The sequence below is a fragment of the Pangasianodon hypophthalmus genome, chromosome 6 (assembly GCF_027358585.1).
Source record: "Pangasianodon hypophthalmus isolate fPanHyp1 chromosome 6, fPanHyp1.pri, whole genome shotgun sequence".
Lineage (NCBI taxonomy): Eukaryota > Metazoa > Chordata > Actinopteri > Siluriformes > Pangasiidae > Pangasianodon > Pangasianodon hypophthalmus.
The window spans coordinates 1395594-1414118 of NC_069715.1; the positions used below are offsets into that span (position 1 = coordinate 1395594).

The window sequence follows — 18525 nt, forward strand, 5'->3', positions numbered from 1 at the left end:
AGAGGCAGATCAACTGACTCGAGGCCCTCCTGGACCAGCTCATGGCTAGGCCTGAGGTCATTCACCTCCTCACGGAATTTTTTGGGGGACTTCCGATCTGACTGGATCCATCTACCACCCTCCCAGTCCCACGTCAGACGTCGCTCTGCCTCCCTGCTCAGATAAGGACATTGCTCTGCATCCCTGCTCCTCAGACAACGTCACTCTGCCTCCCTGCCCTGCAGAAAACACCACTACAGATCATGGCCTCGCCATGGACGTCACTATGCCTACTCCGTAATGCTGTTCCACTGAGGATGTCGCACTGCCTCCTTGCTCTGCTGAGGACATCGCTCTGCCTTCCTGCTCGGCTAAGGACGTAGTTCAACCCCGTTGCTCCACTGAGGATGTCGTTCTGCCTTCTTGCTTTGCTGAAGACATCACTCCCCTCTGCTTTGTGCCATACATCGCACTCCCTTCTTGAAACACGGAGGACATCTCTCCCCTCCTTGCTTAATGGAGATCGTAGCTCCCCCCGGCTCTGCCCTGAACTTCGCTTTGCCTGCAAGCTTCACGGTAGCCTTCATTCTGTGCTTATGCTCTGCCTCGGACATCATGCCATATCGCTCTGTGATGGGTGATGGCATTGGACTACATCACCCATCAGCCCCAGCACATCACATGATCCTGTCACATGTCTCACCGTGCCCTCACACCTATTTTGTGTTACTCCTAATCAGCACCCCTATTTCTAGCTGTTCTGTGTTTCTCTCATCAAGCTTCTGTTGTTGTCATCTTCATGTGTCATTGTATGTTCCACAGCCCCAGTTACTGTTTGTATATTCTCTGGTCTAGTTCTGATTCCTGTTTTTCACAGATTTGGTTTCTTACTGCATGTTTCTTTAATAAAGTCTGCAATTGCATCTGCAACCTCCTGCATTTCCTGATATTAGGAGATGGGCCATTGCTTATATTGACAAGGTTCTTGTCTATTAGCTGTAAAATCATTTACATCTACTCTTAAATCTTCTGCTCAAACACCAGTTTTATGAAGTCAGAGAGTCTGGGCACAGACTCACCGACACTGGACAGTTGAAGACTGGAAAAAGACCAGATGATTTTTTTTCTAATCTTCAATCAACATTATTTATGGGTATTCCCACATCCAGGGGCAATATGGTCATCCTAGTCCTAGTCAAACAATTCTCTAAGTCCTGCAAATTTGTGGCCCTACCCAAACACCCTTCTGCCAAAGAGATGGCAGAGCTATTAATGCAATATGTTGTCCATGTGCATGGAATGCCTTGTGATTTGGTGTCGACCAGGGGCCTCAGTTCGCTAGCTGTGATTGGGAGGCCTTCTGTCAGCTCATGGGGGCCTCTGTAAGCATTTCCTCCGGCTTCCACCCCCAGTTGAATGGCCAGACCGAGGCCGTACTTTGTGTTGCCTTGCTTCCAGCAATCCATCCTCCTGGGCGGAGAATGGATTGCTGGAAGCAAGACGAATTCCAGAGAGTATTATGGGCACATTCCATTGATGGAATAAGCCCATAATACCCTCTGGCATTCATCATTGAGCATGTTGCCATTGAGTGTCCATGTTTCCAGAGCAGGATGATGAAGTCGCTGCAGTCGGGCAGAAGGTCCCAGCATCCTATCTGTGGGGCATAAGCTAGTTGCTGAACAAAAAAGTGGGGAAATCCCACCTTCCACCATGGTCAGCGGGTCTGGTTGTCCACCAAAAACTTACCGCTAAGCATGGAACCATGCAAACTGGCTCTGCACTATGTGGGGCCATTTAAGATTGACTAGCGCATAACCCGGTCACCTATCGGCTGCACTTGCCCCATCCATGCGCCTCCACCCCACATTCCATGTAGCTCAACTTAAACTGTTTCTGCGCGGTTAGATGGCACCCCCATCCCGACCACCTGCCCCATGTCTTATAGATGGAGCCAGAGCCTATATATGATCCAGCAACTCCTCGACTCCCGCCAGGTTTGAGGTAGGACCCAGTACCTGGTGGACTGGGAAGGCTACGGCCCAGAGGAGAGTTCATGGGTTCCAGTGTGCCATATATTTTCTGTGCTGCTCAACAGAGTTCTGGGGCAATTGTGCTGCTGGCCTAGGGACTTCAGGGGCCATCTCTAGAGATGTGGGTAATGTATGAGGTCGCGCTACACCACTGGCAGCCAGCAGAGGGCGGCAGAGGTGCACAGTGAGAGAGGCCATCCTGGAGAACTCAGTTGCACAGAATCCTCCAGGCTGACAAACCTGGATTGCCTGCACCTGCCACACAGGATATTTAAGGACCACTTTGGGCTTCACCTTCCACATCTGTTCCAGTTGTTCCTTCAGCCCCTGGTACTTCTTGATCTTCTCATGCTCCTTCTTCTTGATGTTACTGTCAGCTGGGATTGCCACATCTATCACAACTGCAGTCTTCTGCTCCTTGTTAACCACCACTATGTCTGGTTGGTTAGCCAGCAGCTGCTTGTCAGTCTGAAACTTGAATTCCCACAGGATCTTAGCTCTACTGTTCTCAACCACTTTCTGTGGTGTATCCAATTGGGACTTCTAACCATGGGTTAAAAGTCCCCAAGTCCCAATGGGAGTTTCCCCTTTTGATATTTTATTTGTCCCAGTTTAATAAAGAAGATTCCTTTGTTCGAGTACGCCACTGTGACGAGCAGGAGGGAGGGGCCAGGCTGTGAGGATGCACTGTGAGGAGGGGCTGGAGATGCCGAGGGGCAGAGAGAGGAAGACAAGTGCACAAGTCCAGCCGTTCCTTTATCCCTCTCTCCCACTGATTAGCCAACTCAGTGCCAGGTGTGCATCCTCACAGCCTGGCCCCTCCCTCCTACTCGTCACAGCCATTTTAGTGTCTCCTTTGTTTTTTCCTGCCTTTTGTCCTGCAGTGGTAGAGCGCAGGCCTTGAGGCACAGAGCTCCCGGTTCTAGTCTGCTTGGGGCTTGGAGACTTTTCCCAAGAGGCTGAGTATTATGATTCCCCTATATCCATGTTTGGTCCAAATAGAGTGGTCCAAGTTTCCATCCAACACTGAAGAGGCATGGTAACCACTCGGCCCCAACTTTGACCAATACCTTCTCTGGGAATGTCATCCCCCTGCAGCCGTTATGACACCCCTTTAGCTAGAATGAAGATTTCTAACCACCACAGGAACCTCAGCCCTAGAGATACACTACAAAATATTAGAGATTTTTGGCACTGCCTTCTGAAGAGTGGGCATGTCCACTGGGTTAAGGAGTTCCTTAAAACGCTCCTTCTATCACTCAGCAATATCCACAGTAGAGGTCAACCCACCCAACATATGCTCAGCAGAGCTTGCTTGTGGCCTCCTGAAGCACACTTACGAGTAACCTTGTTTTTGAACAAAGATTTTCTTATTGATAACCTGTGGCTTGCATAAAGGTCTAATAACATTTTGCTGCTCAGGTTAATATTCAGAAAGTTCTTCTTGTCAGTAATGGCTCTTCAAATTTCTTCATCATTCCTAATATTAGACTATATGTAAGTATATGTAAGACTAACAATCTCTGGTCTACACCTTTCCATCCCACACATTTCCCATGACATTCCATGTTACCAAAGCCATTTTCAATCTAAAGACCTTCAAAATAAGGTTAACTTGTATCCATATAATAATAGTAATAACAACAACAACAACAACAACAATAATAATAATAATAATAATAATAATAATAATTTAATTTACACACATAAGTTTCTCAGGTCTGCAGTGTGAATCCTTCAGTAGAGCAGAGAGCTGCTTAACTCCTGAATCTCCTTTTATTTTTCCACTCAGATCCAGATCTCTCTGCAATAAGGGGTTTGCATCTAGAACTTCAGTCAGATATTCACAGGCTTCCTCTGCTTCAGGACTTTTCAACAGTCTGTAAGGAGAAAATTCTCATTAATAATTTTATATTAAATATACCTCCCTATAGTACTTTGGTCCAATCAAATATAATAAAAACACATTTACTTGTTAATAAATTTTTAAATTTTAAATAATTTCTTTACATTAATTGTTATAAATTACTCACTTCAGCGTTGTTAGTTTACAGTCTGGATCCTGTAGTAAGTCAGTGAGCAGCTTCACTCCTGATGCTCCAGGGTCGTTTCCTCTGAGATCCAGCTCTATCAGGTGTGATGATTTCAGAGCTTCAGCCAGAGCAGTGTATCCTTCCTCTGTTATACTGCAGTCTGAAAGTCTAACGAGAAAACATTTGATGGCATTACTAATAATCTCATGTCTGATTAAAGCTTTATATTGTATTATTTTTAGTTCTTCGGTCCCCTGCGAAACTACTGGAACTGAACTGTTTGTGCTATGCTTTTTTCAGTTTTTATTTCCTGGTATTTACATCTAGATGTGTTATCAATATAAAACATAAAACCCTGGCGAGCAAAAGTATAGGAACATATAAGTCTTGAAGTAATGTAAATAACACTTAATATCTGGTTGCATATCCGTTGCTTGTATTGGCTATGCCCAGTGCTTGTGCAGTGCCTCTGATCTTCATGTTGGCTTATCCTTTTGACAGCAAATACAGTCTTCACAGGTGAAACTGAAGGCTAAAACCAATGTTCAGAGCTATTTATTGTTTAAACAATCAATCTAATAGGACATACCTGGGTAAGAGGAAATGCCTGACAGTCACATGTTCCAATATTTTTGCTTGCCCACAAATTGGGTGGTCTAATACAAAATGTGCTATGTTCTATGTCTTTTAACACGTCTACATATAAATACCAGGAAATAAAATTTGAAATTCTAAACTCTCTTCTCATATTCATCTTTTGATTTCAAATGCCTTCAGTCTACAGCAAAAACAAATGAATTGGCCTTGCCGTTCGAATAGTTTCGAAGGGAACTGTACCTGTAGCCAGTGTTTGCATTCTACATGTAAAGTCACAAGCTTTTATGTAAATTTAAATAGCAGAAGCAGAAACTCACCTCAGTATCTGCAGGTTACAGGGCTGATGTTTCAGCAGCGCACAAAGCTTCTGCACTCCAGAGTTTCCAAATTTATTCTCACTCAGATCCACCTCTTGTATGTGTGCAGGATTTGAATGAAAAGATGAAGTCAATGCAGAACAGCCTTCTTCTGTAATACTGCAGCTCTTTAGCCTAAAGATAACAGGCAACAGTGGAAAGAAAATCTTGACTTTAAGCAACATTGTTTAATTGCAATGGTCAGATTTAGTAAAATAGTAAGCAAAATATAAAATAACCAGATCATGCTTAAAAATAGGAAATGTAATTTTATATTTAAAAATAACATTAAAATTCACACATAAGTTTCTCAGGTCTGCAGTGTGAATCCTCCAGTAGAGCAGAGAGCTGCTTCACTCCTGAGTTTATTTTTCCACTCAGATCCAGTTCTCTCTGCAGTAAGGGGTTTTTACCCAGAACCTCAGTCAGAAAATCACAGGCCTTCTCTGCATCAGGACTTTTCAACAGTCTGCAGCAAGGGGACAAAAGCAAATTACATTATTAGCAATTTCAGAATTATTTTTACCTTTTACCTCATTAATACTGCAGACAAATCCATTAGACATTTTGTAAAATCAGTCTGTATTGGAGATGGCACCATATCACTTTCTACAAACTATTAAGCTTTAAAATTATTGATTCATAATTATAGCACTTTAATTAAGATGGTCATATTACACTGCTACATTATTTCAGTATACTATTTATAAAACTTACTTATTTATAATCACTTACTTAACTTAAAACATCACTTACTTAGTAACACGCATGGCTGATATCAGTGTCCACTGTACATTAAATTGCACTTTAATTAATTCTGTGATATTTTAGGATAGAAGTATTACAGGATCAGATTAGATGTGTGTGTGTGTGTGTGATTATGGAATACACACAGAAATGCGGTATAAGTTTGCAGCATTGCATATTCGCTGTATTTCCATGTTCATCCACACTGGTGGTATTGTAGCACAGAGCAGTGTAAATGCTAGAAGGGGCTAGAAGGAGCAGGTTAGATTAAATAAAATATAAAGAGATATGGTTAGGAGTGTAGCTCTTTTACAGGTTTCACATCATTTTTGTATAATGTTAGAAATACCCAGCCTTCGCCCTGTAGATCACAAGTTGGAATCCTGACAATGCCACAGCCATCCATGGCCGGGAGCAAAACAGAAAACGTGTCATTAATTATATTATACGTGACTATATTTTATACTGATATTTTAGTGGTAGTGTCACAAATGTATGGACCTAATTTGCTTTCCAACAGTCAACAATCCACAATAAGTTATGAAAAACATACAAGAGGTCATTTATATCAGACCAGTGTGAAGATCAAACCCCAACCACATTGTCAGTAACCCAAACACAGGATCGAACTGTGAAGCCTGGAGCTGTGAGGTGGCATTGCTCACCACTGTGCCACCATGCTGCTTATGTATGAAACTTGCCTATATTTATCTAGTAGATAGAATATTTAATTTTATATATATACTACCATTCAAAACTTTGGAATCATGCAGATATTGCCTTGTTTATGAAAGGAAATCACCATATTTTTCACTTAAAATAACATTAGATTGATCAGAAATACAGTCTAAACATTGCTAATGTTGTAAATACTATCATAGCTGGAAACAGATGATTTTTTTATGCACCAGTGCACAACTGTGCAGGAGAATAAATAAATCAGATTCTCTATTTTGAGAAAAAGACGGCTCACAGGTCCTCAGCTAACAGCTTTATTAAATAGCACCTGCAAAACACCAATCTCATCTTTAACAGTGAATAGGTGACTCTGGGATGCTGGCCTTCTAGGCAGAGTTTCAAACAAAAGCCCTGTCTGTGACCTGCCAATAAATGGAAAAGGTTAAAATGGCAAAAGAACACAGACACTGGACAGAGGATGATTGGAAAAAAGTGTTACGGACAGATGAATCTATGTTTGAGGTGTTTGGATCACAGTGAAGGACATTTTAAGGTGCAGGACAAATAAAAAGGTGATGGAGGAGTGCTTAATGCCATCTGTTAAGCATGGTAGAGGAAATGTGATGGTCTGAGGTGCTTTGGTGCTGGTAAAGTGTGACAATTTTACAGGGTGAAGGGAATCTTGAACACTCCATTTTGCAATGCCATGTCGTACCCTGGGGATGGCGCTTGATTAGAGCCAATTTCCTCCTACAACAGGACAATGACCCAAAGCACTGCTCCAAATTATGCAAGAATTATTTAGGGAAGAAGCAGCCAGCTAATCATCTAGTGAATGTAATTTAGATTTTATTTTAATACTTCTAGCTTTATGTATGTGGGTTAACGATTTACCCACATACATCTTATGTACACCTAAATGTAAAGCATTCAAGAATGTCATGTGACAGTGAAGCTGCATGTGGAGCATGAGAGACAATCTGACATTGTACGAAGTGCAATTTGACGTATAATGCTACAGATCTATAAGAGCATTCATATTGCTGACAAGTATGTAAATAAATTAATTCTTTTAATTATTATAATGGGTTTTTAATGTTTTAAATGCTGGTTAAAATGAACGTCTACCGCCTTTTAGAACCACAACTAAATCTGCTTCAGAGCTGAATTGGCATTTAGTGGCATTAACGGAATTGAAATTGTTCTTATTAAAGCAATTCAGTCAGTTCTGTTTGTTTGTAGTTGTTGTAGTGCATTGGAGTGGACTTTCTATTGATAAAAATTATTTCCACTCATAAAAATAAAGTATATATTTTTAGCTTTAGTCTTTAGTCTTTAGCTTTGAATCCTGTAGTAAATTAGTGAGCAGCTTCACTCCTGATGCTCCAGGGTCATTCAATAAATATACCTCGCTATAGTATTTTGGTCTAATCAAATAGTAATAAAAATGCATTTACTTGTTAATAAATACTTGTTAATAAATTTACTTGGAAATAATTTATTTACATTGATTGTTATAAATTACTCACTTCATTGTTGTTAGTTTACAGTCTGGATCCTGTAGTAAATCAGTGAGCAGCTTCACTCCTGATGCTCCAGGGTCGTTCCCTCTGAGATCCAGCTCTATCAGGTGTGATGATTTCAGAGCTTCAGCCAGAGCAGCGTATCCTTCCTCTGTTATACTGCAGTCTGAAAGACTAAGAGGACAAATTTCTGTTATTATTTAATCTTCACAGCTTTGAATATAAGTTTACAGTGGTAGTGGTAGCTCATATAAAAATATAAAATTCTGACTTCACCATACCAAGAAAAATGAAAGTCTTTATATTAATTCTTTAAACTCATCTATTTCTTTTTTGACTAAGAAAGACTGTACAACAACTGAAGTGCTAATGATGCCCTCCATTTTGCCAAACATTTGTTTCTGAGCTTAGCCACCTTGCACTTCTCTGGCTGAATGTTTTTGGGCTACTTTCAGGTATTTTGTGCAGTTTTTGAGATGTAGGTAGTTTGGAACATGTGCTGAGACCTGCCCACCAGTACACATTAGCTGTCATAACCAGAGACCTTATGATTAATTAGCTATGTTTAATTTCGTTCCATTCTAATGCACAGCTTTTGCAGCTAATGCACTCACCTCAGTTTCTCCAGTTTACAGTTTGGACTCTTCAGTCCAGCACAAAGCAGCTTCACTCCTGAGTCCTGCAGAGGATTACTGCTCAGATCCACCTCAGTCAGCTTGGAGAATTCTGAGCTGAGAACTGTGTGTAAAGTGGAGCAGCTTCTTTCTGTCAGGTTACACTCACTGAGCCTGAAAGTAGAAAATGAAAGTGTTCACCTACTGTAGCACTGAATCTGTAGACCAGGCTAATTGCTACTGATTTAATATTTTCCTAATTGAGTTTTTATTCATTGAGTAAAAGTGAGTGAACAGACCCAAGACCCTAGGAGACTGTTCAGAGTGGCAGCCAATAGCCACCATGGCTGAGGAGTCTAATAATCCCCACGTTAACCCTGATGAATTCCTCACTTCTATCTCAGGAACTTTCACCTGCATCTCTGTAATGATGCAGAACATACCCTACACAAGACCTCCACCTTACATCAGTTCATCCAATGTTCTACCTGCTTGAGTTGCCCCATGAAGAACTGTAAAGTGCTGTTATAATGAAGTGGAACAGTCTAGGAGCAATAACAGCTTAGCTGTGAAATGTCTGAAGACACACAACCTCAGCACGAGTGCTTAAGTGCGTAGTACCTAAAAATCGTCCGTCCTTAGTTGCTCCACCCACTACAGACTGTTGCAAGCCTGTTATCACAGCAAATTGGGGCCAGTTCCATATTAATTCTCATGGTTTTGAAATAAAATGATTAACAAGCACATAAGCATGTGATGTTCTAGTGCGCATTTTTCTTTTGGCCATGTAGGGTACAGTACAAGCAAACATTCATTTATTTTACAGTGCATGCCACTGGAAAACAACTTGCTAGAAACAAAAATATAAATCAGAACATAAATCAGAACATAATCATAATACTTACTTAATTTTCTTAAATTTACAGTGTGAGTCTTCCAGTAGAGCCGAGAGCTTCTCCACTCCTGAGTCTCCTTTTTCCTTCCTGGTCAGATCCAGATCTTTTAGGAGTAAAGGATTTTTACCTACAACTGAAGTTAGCCAAGTACAGGCCTCTTGTGCAGCTGGGCTTTTCAACAAACTGCAAAAAAAATCAAATTATTATGATTGTTGTCGTTGTTGTTTTTGTTAATAGTAATAATAATAATAATAATAATGATAATAATAAGAATCCAGACAAGTCAATTGCACTTATAGTAGTCAAATGCAATAGATAGTTAATTGCAGTCAATTATCGTTTATACAAGTTGTTGAAAGAAACTTTAAAAGTTGTTACACATTTATTAATTTACATTTATTAATAGTTAATATTTAATATATTAACCATATGCTTGTAGGAGAATTACCTCACTGTCTCCAGGTTGTAATTTTGATCCTGTAGTAAATCATTGAGCAGCTTCACTCCTGATTCTCCAGGGTCGTTCCCTCTGAGATCCAGCTCTATCAGGTGTGATGAGCGGTTTGATTTCAGAGCTACAGCCAGAGCAGCGTATCCTTCCTCTGTTATACTGCAGTCTGAAAGCCTGAACAACAATATGTCATAGATAACAGAGAAATGATGCACATCTGTTCACCACTCAAACGTGCACCTACGGAAGCAATATAGAATTGCACTCTGGCACATTTGGAAACATGGCATTTCTAATGATAATATATAGAATTCAAGTAAATAATAATAAACATTGTATGTTTTGTTTATATAGCAATTTTAGTTTGAGTTCAAAACCTCAATATGCTTCATATATAGATGATTAGGTCAAACAAAGCATTTATCATGAGGCAGATTAATGAAACAATTTACACTGCGAAAGGCTAAATATTCAACAGGGGTCAAATACTACAAGAGTCCAAGTCAAATGAAAACCTTTTTTTCTTTTGCATATGACAATGTCACGCAAATGTATAATGAAATTATTTTTATTCCTTTTGCCTACATGTGAATATTACAGGGGAAAGGGCAATGAAAATGAGGCCTAATCTATGCTGCGTTACATACGGACTGATCAGCCAATCAGGATGAACCTACAAGCTTTGTTTCTGGAGAAAAGTGTTTAATATTCCAAGATCTTACATGCAATGTTTATTCAGGTACCAGAAAAATGTATCATTTTTCTATATAATTTCCATTTCATTGAAGTGGTCCAGCACTTAACACATGTCCAGATTCCTCTAGAAAAACAAATAAATATGAATAAATAAATCTAAATAAATAAATCTATGAGAATTACAATAGGTTGTTGTTCCTCTTTTAGCTGCTCCTCTTAGGGGTCACCACAGTGGATCATTGATTTGGCACAGTTTTTACACCGGATGCTCTTCCTAACTCAACTCTCTCCAATTTTTTCTGGGCTTGGGACGGTCACTGAGAGTGCACTGTTGCACACAGCCCCAATGGCTGAGGTTGGAGCCCTGGCCGGGAAGCGAACCCAGACCGAGAGCGCTGTGGCCTAACCACTAGTCCTTCAGAGACCCCGAGAATTACAAAAGTATATTCAAGATTAAAGACTCAAAAGTGTGCAAAAGTCACAAAAAAGGACATATAAAAATATGAAAAGAGCAGTGTACAGTAACAAAATAAACATAACGAATATTTGGTGTGAGCACAGTGCTTCTGGAGATATTATTCTGAAGATGTATTACTTAATATGCTACTTTATCTAACAATATACAAACATTTCTCTGTAACATTGATTTTTTTTTTTTTTTGGAAAATGAATTTGTATAAACCTAAAATTTGCTCTTTTTTATCTGGCACTGTAATCCAGCAAACATAATATCAACTTCTAAGACAATATTTATATTTTTAAAAAATGTATGGTGCCTAAGACTTACTGTACACAGTACTGTTTAATCTGTAATTAAATATGAATATGAAGCTATAGAGAGTTCCTAATGTTCTCCGGAACACTGTTGTTTTTCCATATTTATGCAAGTCGGAATAAATAGTAATGCTCCATGGAATATATTTCAATAAAAATCTCTATTGTTTACTGATAATGGCAAGTAAATGAGGTTAGGCGAATAAAATATTTTTAAAAAAAAAATTAACATGGCATACAAATGTGTATGACATATTAAGCTCTAAATTGGATTCTAGAATCAACAAATGATCACTTTTGACCTGCGAAAGTGTATAAAATACAGTTAAATAATAACCTGTTATTCTGCACCAAATATTTAGAGCTCATGTTGTTTACCAGTCCAGTACCAGTTGCTACAAAAGTTAATCTAATATTATTATTATTAGTAGCAGTTCTTATATACACAATATGGCCAAAAAATATGTGTACTCCTGACCATGACACCCATATGTGTTTGTTGAACATCCCATTCCAGCTTTATTCCCTCTTTGCTGTTATAATAAGCTCCACTCTGGGAAGGCTTTCCACTAGATTTTGGAGCGTGGCTGTGGGGATTTGTGTTCATTCAGCTACAAGAGCATTAGTGAGGTCAGGGTTCTGTGCAGGACACTCAAGTTCTTCCACTCCAACCTTCACACACCATGTCTTCATGGAGCTGACTTTGTGCACAGGGGCATTGTCATGCTGGAACAGGTTTTGGCCTCTTAGCTCCAGTGAAGGGAGCGTGCTACAGCATATAAAGACATTCTAGATAATCATGTTTCTCCAGCTTTGTGGCAAAAGTTTGGCAAAAGACCTACGTATGGGGGGTATGGTCACACGTCCACATAGTTTTGGCCGTATAGTGTAGGTTTATATCACCGTACCTTAATATCTTCAGTTTACAGCGTGGAATCTTCAGTTCTTTAGATAATTCCATGACACCTGAGTTCTGTAGGTTGTTGTTACTCATGTCCAAATCAGTTATAAAACAGGGGAGTGAACTGAGTACTTCAACCACAGTTATACAGCTTTCTGATGTAAGACCACATTTAATAAGCCTAAAAAGAAAAAGAAAAAAAAACAGAGGATTCACCACAATTTCCAATGAGTTCAACTACACAATGCAATGCAACTGTTTTCCAACATTTATACTTATTCTTAATTCATGTTTCTCTTGATTTAAAAGCAGGCAAGACTGTGAGTCATGATAATGAAATATTTACACAAAAATAATGTTCAAAAATGTCCTCAATTGTATATGAACCCCATTGTTATAGGCTCACCGGATGATTTCCACACCACCAGAGCTTTCTATCACTGGGGTACAAACCCACTTCAAGGTTACTCAGCTTACCTGATTCCCAACGTTTCCTCATTTAGAGACACTATAAACACTAGATTCCAGTTTTTGCAATGTCTTGCCTAGTTTACAGCCTGCAATTCAGAGTTGTTTGCTATGATGTGTTGGTGATTCTGGTATTTTCAGTGACTGTGAATCATGTTCATTTTTGCCTGCCCCTTTTAAGTGTTTTAATGAGTGTTTGTTTTTTTGTGTTTGACCTGGCCTGTTTTTGTGTCTATGATTTGGTGTTACATTCTGTTCAATAAAATTCGCACTTATTTTGTATGTAGGCCATACACTATAATATAACTAAAATATAACAATATTTTTCTTATTTTCTCCTTATTTTCCATGTCTATATTGACATTATTGTACTGTAATATTAACCTTACAGTATTTCCATTATGCATAATTCATACAATTAATAGTATGAATAATAGCTTGAATAATTAAAGTTATAGCATGTTAGAAATGTTTGTGATCTAGCTAAGCTAATATAAAAAGCTAATACTTTAGCATTTAAATGAAACCTCTGACAAGTAAAAAGGAAAGACTAACCTCTAAGCTAACAAAATAATTGTATAAAAAGTATTCAACCCCTGTTCTCTTATAGTGAATATTTAAAGTCAAAGTTACTTATTGGTAAGCAAGTGTTTCAAAGAAAATCAAAAACTGAAGAATGCTGCTTGCATAAGTATTCAACCTCTGTCAGAGTTTTCGTCCTTTTTTCTGTGTTTTTTGTTGTGTTATGTTTCTTTTTCCCCACTAGATGTTGCTCAGCCTTAGTTTTTCTTTGTTGTAATTGGTTTCATTGCTTTCACCCATGTCTTGTTCCCATTCTGTGTATTTAAGCCGTCCCTTTTGCCTTTGTTCCCTGCTTGGTTATTGTTGTTTCCTAAGCCCCTGTTGTCTTTATGGTTGCCTCTCTCGAGTTAATATCTTCTGTGTTTTTTCTAGTGCCCTTACCTTGTTTTTTTTGTCTTTTTTCCCTGTTTCTCTTTTTAGTTTTTGGCGGTCTTCAGTTCCCCTGCCTCATCTTCGTTTTTGAGATCCATTGCCTTCTTGTTTCTTTTACTCCTTCTTGGCTCAACGGTAAAACGTCCGTCCCTCACGCTGGAGACCCGGGTTTGATCCCCGGTCCTGACAGAAGTCTCGAGCCCCCACTCCAGTGGCTGAACCTCGGTTACCTCCCCCGCAGCGCTTCTCGGGTGACCCTAGTGCTTGTGACAGGTTTCTGACTCAGTGTTCCCTTCTTCCCTTCCCTTCGAGCTGTAGCCATCCTCCTTCCTGTCTGACTGGGCCAAGATCGCCTATGTGATTACCCTTCTCTCTGGTAAGGCTCTCTCGTGGGCAAAGGCTGTCTGGAAGGTGCAAGCCACCCTCTGATCGGCCGGCAAGGCAATGACAGTGCTGCTGAATATGCCATCAAGTTTCGGACCATAGCCGCTGGAACGACGAAGCCCTCCTGGTTTGCTTCTTGAACAGGCTATCCGAGGCAATCAAGGGCAACCTGGCTACTAGAGAGCCTGCCCGGGACCTTGAGGTCCTCTTTGACCAGGCTGTCTGGTTGGATAATCGGCGGAGAGAGACCAGAGCTGTTCCCATGCTCCCAGCCAGCCCTATTGCAGCTCAGGGTTGCTCCGATCCCCAAGACCCCTCGGAACCGATGCAGTTGGGCAGGGCCCGCCTCTCCCCTGCGGAGCGAAACCGTCGCCTACGAGAACATTGTTGCTTATACTGTGGTCGGTCTGGCCATTTCCATACCTCTTGCCCCGAGCTCTCGGGAAACGCCCAGTCCCGTACAGGCGAGGCAGGACTGTCACGGGAGTAACTCGCACTGCCGCTCCCTCTGACTCCGGGCTGGTTCTTCCCATCACTCTCACCTGGAGTCACCAGCAACACCCACTCCAGGCCTTAATTGACTCCGGCGCTGCTGGGAACTTTATGGACATTTCCCTAGCCCAGAGACCCCAGGAACTCTCTTCCTGCTCCCATGACTGCCACAGCGTTGGATGGTAGGCCCTACCCCTGGCGAAATAACCCATCTTACCTCTTCCCTTCGGCTGGCCGTCCACCAGCACCAGGAGGAGATCTGGTTCTACCTTATCGAGTCTCCCGAGATTCCCATCATCCTTGGGTACCCCTGGCTCCTCCAGCAAACCCGCACGTTGACTGGTCCACGGGGGCAATTCTCAGTTGGGGTGAGTCGTGCCAAACTACGTGCTTGGGCCAGAGAGACCCTGACCCTGCTCCCGAGTCCCTAGAAACCATAGATCTGTCTCACATTCCCCCCCACAGTACCACCACCTCAAGACAGTTTTTAGTAAGAGGAAAGCCACCTCGTTGCCTCTTCATTGCCCCTACGACTGCACCATAGACCTCGTCCCTGACTGAAGTCCCCCTAGAGGTCGCATCTTCTCATTGTCCCCTCCTGAAAGGGCCGCCATGAACGAGTACATTGAAGAGTCCCTTGCAGCCGGGATTATCCATCTGTCCACTTCCCCGGCTGGGGTGGGGTTCTTTTTCGTCGGGAAGAAGGACGGGGGCCTTCGGCCATGTATCGATTACAGGGGGCTCAACAGGATCACTGTGCACAACTGCTATCCCCTACCTCTTATGGCCACCGCTTTTGAGGTCCTTCAAGAGGCCTCGATTTTCACCAAACTGGACTTGCCTAATGCCTACCACCTGGTGCGTATCTGACCGGGTGACGAATGGAAGACGGCCTTCAACACGTCTACGGGGCACTATGAGTACCTGGTTATGCCTTTTGGCCTCACTAATGCTTCTGCAGTCTTCCAAACCCTGGTCAACTATGTACTTAGGGACATGCTCAACAAATTCGTCTTTGTGTATCTGGATGACATCCTCATTTTCTTGAGCTCTCTGCAGGAGCATGTTACCCATGTCAGCAAAGTCCTCAGACGCCTACGTCCAGTTCCACCTGTACGTCAAGCCGGAGAAATGCGATTTCCACGTAACCCAGGTCCAGTTCTTGGGATTCGTCATCAAGCCCGGTCTAATCCAAATGGACCCAAAAAAGGTGAGTGCAGTCGTGGATTGGCCTACCCCCTCATCAGTAAAAGAGGACCAACGCTTCCTCGGGTTCGCCAATTTTTATCGCAAGTTTATCCAGAACTTCAGCTCCGTTGTAGCCCCGTTATCAGCACTCACCAAGGGCACCTCCGCCGGCTTTCGCTGGAGCCAGGACGCTGAGTCGGCCTTCTGCGAACTCAAGACCCACTTCTCCTCGGCTCCTATTCTGGTTCTCCCGGATCCGGAGATTCCCTTTGTCGTAGAGATGGATGCCTCTGAAGTAGTAGTCGGAGCGGTGCTGTCTCAAAGGGGTAAAGACGGCAAGCTGCACCCCTGCGCCTTCTTTTCCCACCGTCTTACCCCGACAGAGAGAAACTACAATGTGGGTGATCGAGAGCTTCTGGCTGTTAAGTCAGCGCTGGAGGAATGGAGCCATTGGCTCGAGGGCGCTAAACACCCGTTCCAAGTACTCACAGACCACAAAAATCTCAAGTACATCCAACAAGCCAAGCGGCTCAATCCCCGACAGGCGCGTTGGTCGCTGTTCTTTAACAGATTTCACTTTGTCCTGTCTTACCGTCCTGGTTCCAAGAACCTTAAGCCAGATTCACTGTCCCGAGTCAACAGAAGCACGACATGAGAGGATAAGGTCCTCCCTATCATCCCGAGCTCGAAAATAGTAGCTCCTGTCAGATGGCATTCCTCCCGTTTCTCATGCCACCCGGGTCCCTTGCATACTCTCGAGTTCCTCCAGAGGCGATTTTGGTGGCCTACCATCAAGGAGGACGTCACCACCTATGTCAGGGCCTGTCCCGTATGCAACCAGAGCAAAACAACGCTCCCCAGGGTCTCCTGCAGCCTCTTCCCATCCCTCATAGACCCTGGTCCCACCTGTCCATGGACTTCATTACCGGGCTTCCACCGTCTCAAGGAAACACCAGTGTCATGGTCATTGTTGACCGGTTTTCCAAGGCCGTCAAGTTCATCCCCTTGCCCAAATTACCCACAGCCAAAGAAACGGCGGAGCTGATCATCACTCATGTTTTCCGCACCTTTGGCTTACCACGGGACATCGTCTCTGATCGGGGACGTCAAACCTGGAGAAAGGCCAGACTAAAGCTCCTGAGAACCTCGCAGCAGTACCAACAGCAGGCGAACCGACGACGAAGACCGGCCCCTACTCTGCGCCCCGGTCAACGAGTCTGGCTCTCCACCAAGAACCTACCCTTGCGGGTGGAGTCCCGCAAGTTGGCCCAGAGGTTCATCGGACCCTTCAGGATTGCCAGGAAAGTCAATTCCGTCACTTATAAGTTGTTTCTCCCTAGGTCATTAAGAATTAACCCCACATTCCATGTGTCTTTGTTAAAACCTGTTTTGTCCTCTCCCTTCTCTGTGCCAGGTAAACCGCCCCCTCCGTGCATCATCGACGGCCAGCCTGCCTACACAGTCCACTGAATCCTGGATGTCCGGCGAGTACGGGGCTCCCGGCAGTATCTCGTGGACTGGGAAGGCTATGGCCCTGAGGAACGCTCCTGGGTCCCGGCCCAAGACATCCTGGACCCCGGGCTCATTCGGGACTTTAATGCCCGAGTCTTCGGGAGGAACGTCAGGAGCCTTTTGCCTTTGCTCCCCGCTTGGTTATTGTTGTTTCCTAAGCCCCTGTTGTCTTTATGGTTGCCTCTCTCGAGTTAATATCTTCTGTGTTTTTTCTAGCGCCCTTGCCTTGTTTTTTTTTGTCTTTTTTATGCAGACCTCTTGAAATGGTTGCGTAAAAAATAAAAATTCTTGTGCACCACCTCGGCATTTGCATCACAGGCTCATCGCCTCCCTGTGGCTCAACGGTAAAACATCTGTCTATCCCTCACACCGGAGACCAGGGTTTGATACCTGGTCCAAGTGTTGACATGATTCACTTATGATTGGCCTTCACCTGTGAAATATTAAAACAGCTCCCATTTTCAAAAAAAAAAAAACACCTAAGTTGAACTGGCATTGAAGGGACTTTGAGTCTGAAGAAAATTAGTAAAAAATCAAGACTAAGGAGCATTGTAAGGAAGTTAGGAATGTAACAGAAGTTCATAACTTAGGAATATCTAAGAGGTGGGACATCCCAGTAAGCACTGTTGGATAACAGTGAGGAAGTGGAAGCGGCATCACACCCACCCAGTTTATAATGGCTGAGAGTGGGATGAAGGTGCACTAGACAACCATTTCAAGAGGTCTGCATAATTGAGAACTGTATGAGAGAATGGGTAGGAAGAAACCTTTGCTTAGAAAGAGCCATATCATAACACAAGAGTGACCCAGTGAATGTTTTCATGTTTTTTTATGTTTTTATGTTTGTTTGGTTTTTTTTTTTTGTGATGAGACCAAATCCAAGATACTGTTTTTAGGCAAGTTTCAAAGTGCTATGTTTGGTGCAAATCTAACACAGGCCATACCTCAAGTAACACCATCCATACATACATTTATGGTGGCAGTATGATGCTCTGGAATTTCATCCTCAGAAACTGGGCTTCTTGTCAAAATGTAAGGGAGAACAGATGGAGCAAAATACAGAGAGATATTACAAGAGAAACTGCTCCAATGTAAAAATTAGCTTGGTTATAAAAACCAATGGTTGTTTAAAAAAAAGTGAATATTATACAGTCTACAGATCCCATCTGAATCCCACTGTCAATCTTTGGCACTGTTTGAAAACTGCAATCAACAAACAACATCCGACCAACTTGAAGAACCTGGAGCA

At 42.3% G+C, this 18525-nt stretch overlaps 1 protein-coding gene across 1 annotated transcript in view; it reads right to left on the reverse strand.

Moving 5' to 3' along the window:
- LOC117596668 (uncharacterized) overlaps positions 1-18525 on the reverse strand; it is a 118285-nt gene that overhangs the window by 72471 nt on the left and 27289 nt on the right. Inside the window, exons 17-25 of the mRNA XM_053234882.1 lie at positions 12286-12459; positions 9905-10081; positions 9466-9639; positions 8561-8734; positions 7953-8120; positions 5300-5467; positions 4960-5133; positions 4046-4213; positions 3719-3892 (exon numbers count right to left, since the gene is read on the reverse strand). Coding sequence (XP_053090857.1) covers positions 3719-3892; positions 4046-4213; positions 4960-5133; positions 5300-5467; positions 7953-8120; positions 8561-8734; positions 9466-9639; positions 9905-10081; positions 12286-12459 — 1551 coding nt within the window. The remainder of the gene's footprint in view (positions 1-3718; positions 3893-4045; positions 4214-4959; positions 5134-5299; positions 5468-7952; positions 8121-8560; positions 8735-9465; positions 9640-9904; positions 10082-12285; positions 12460-18525) is intronic.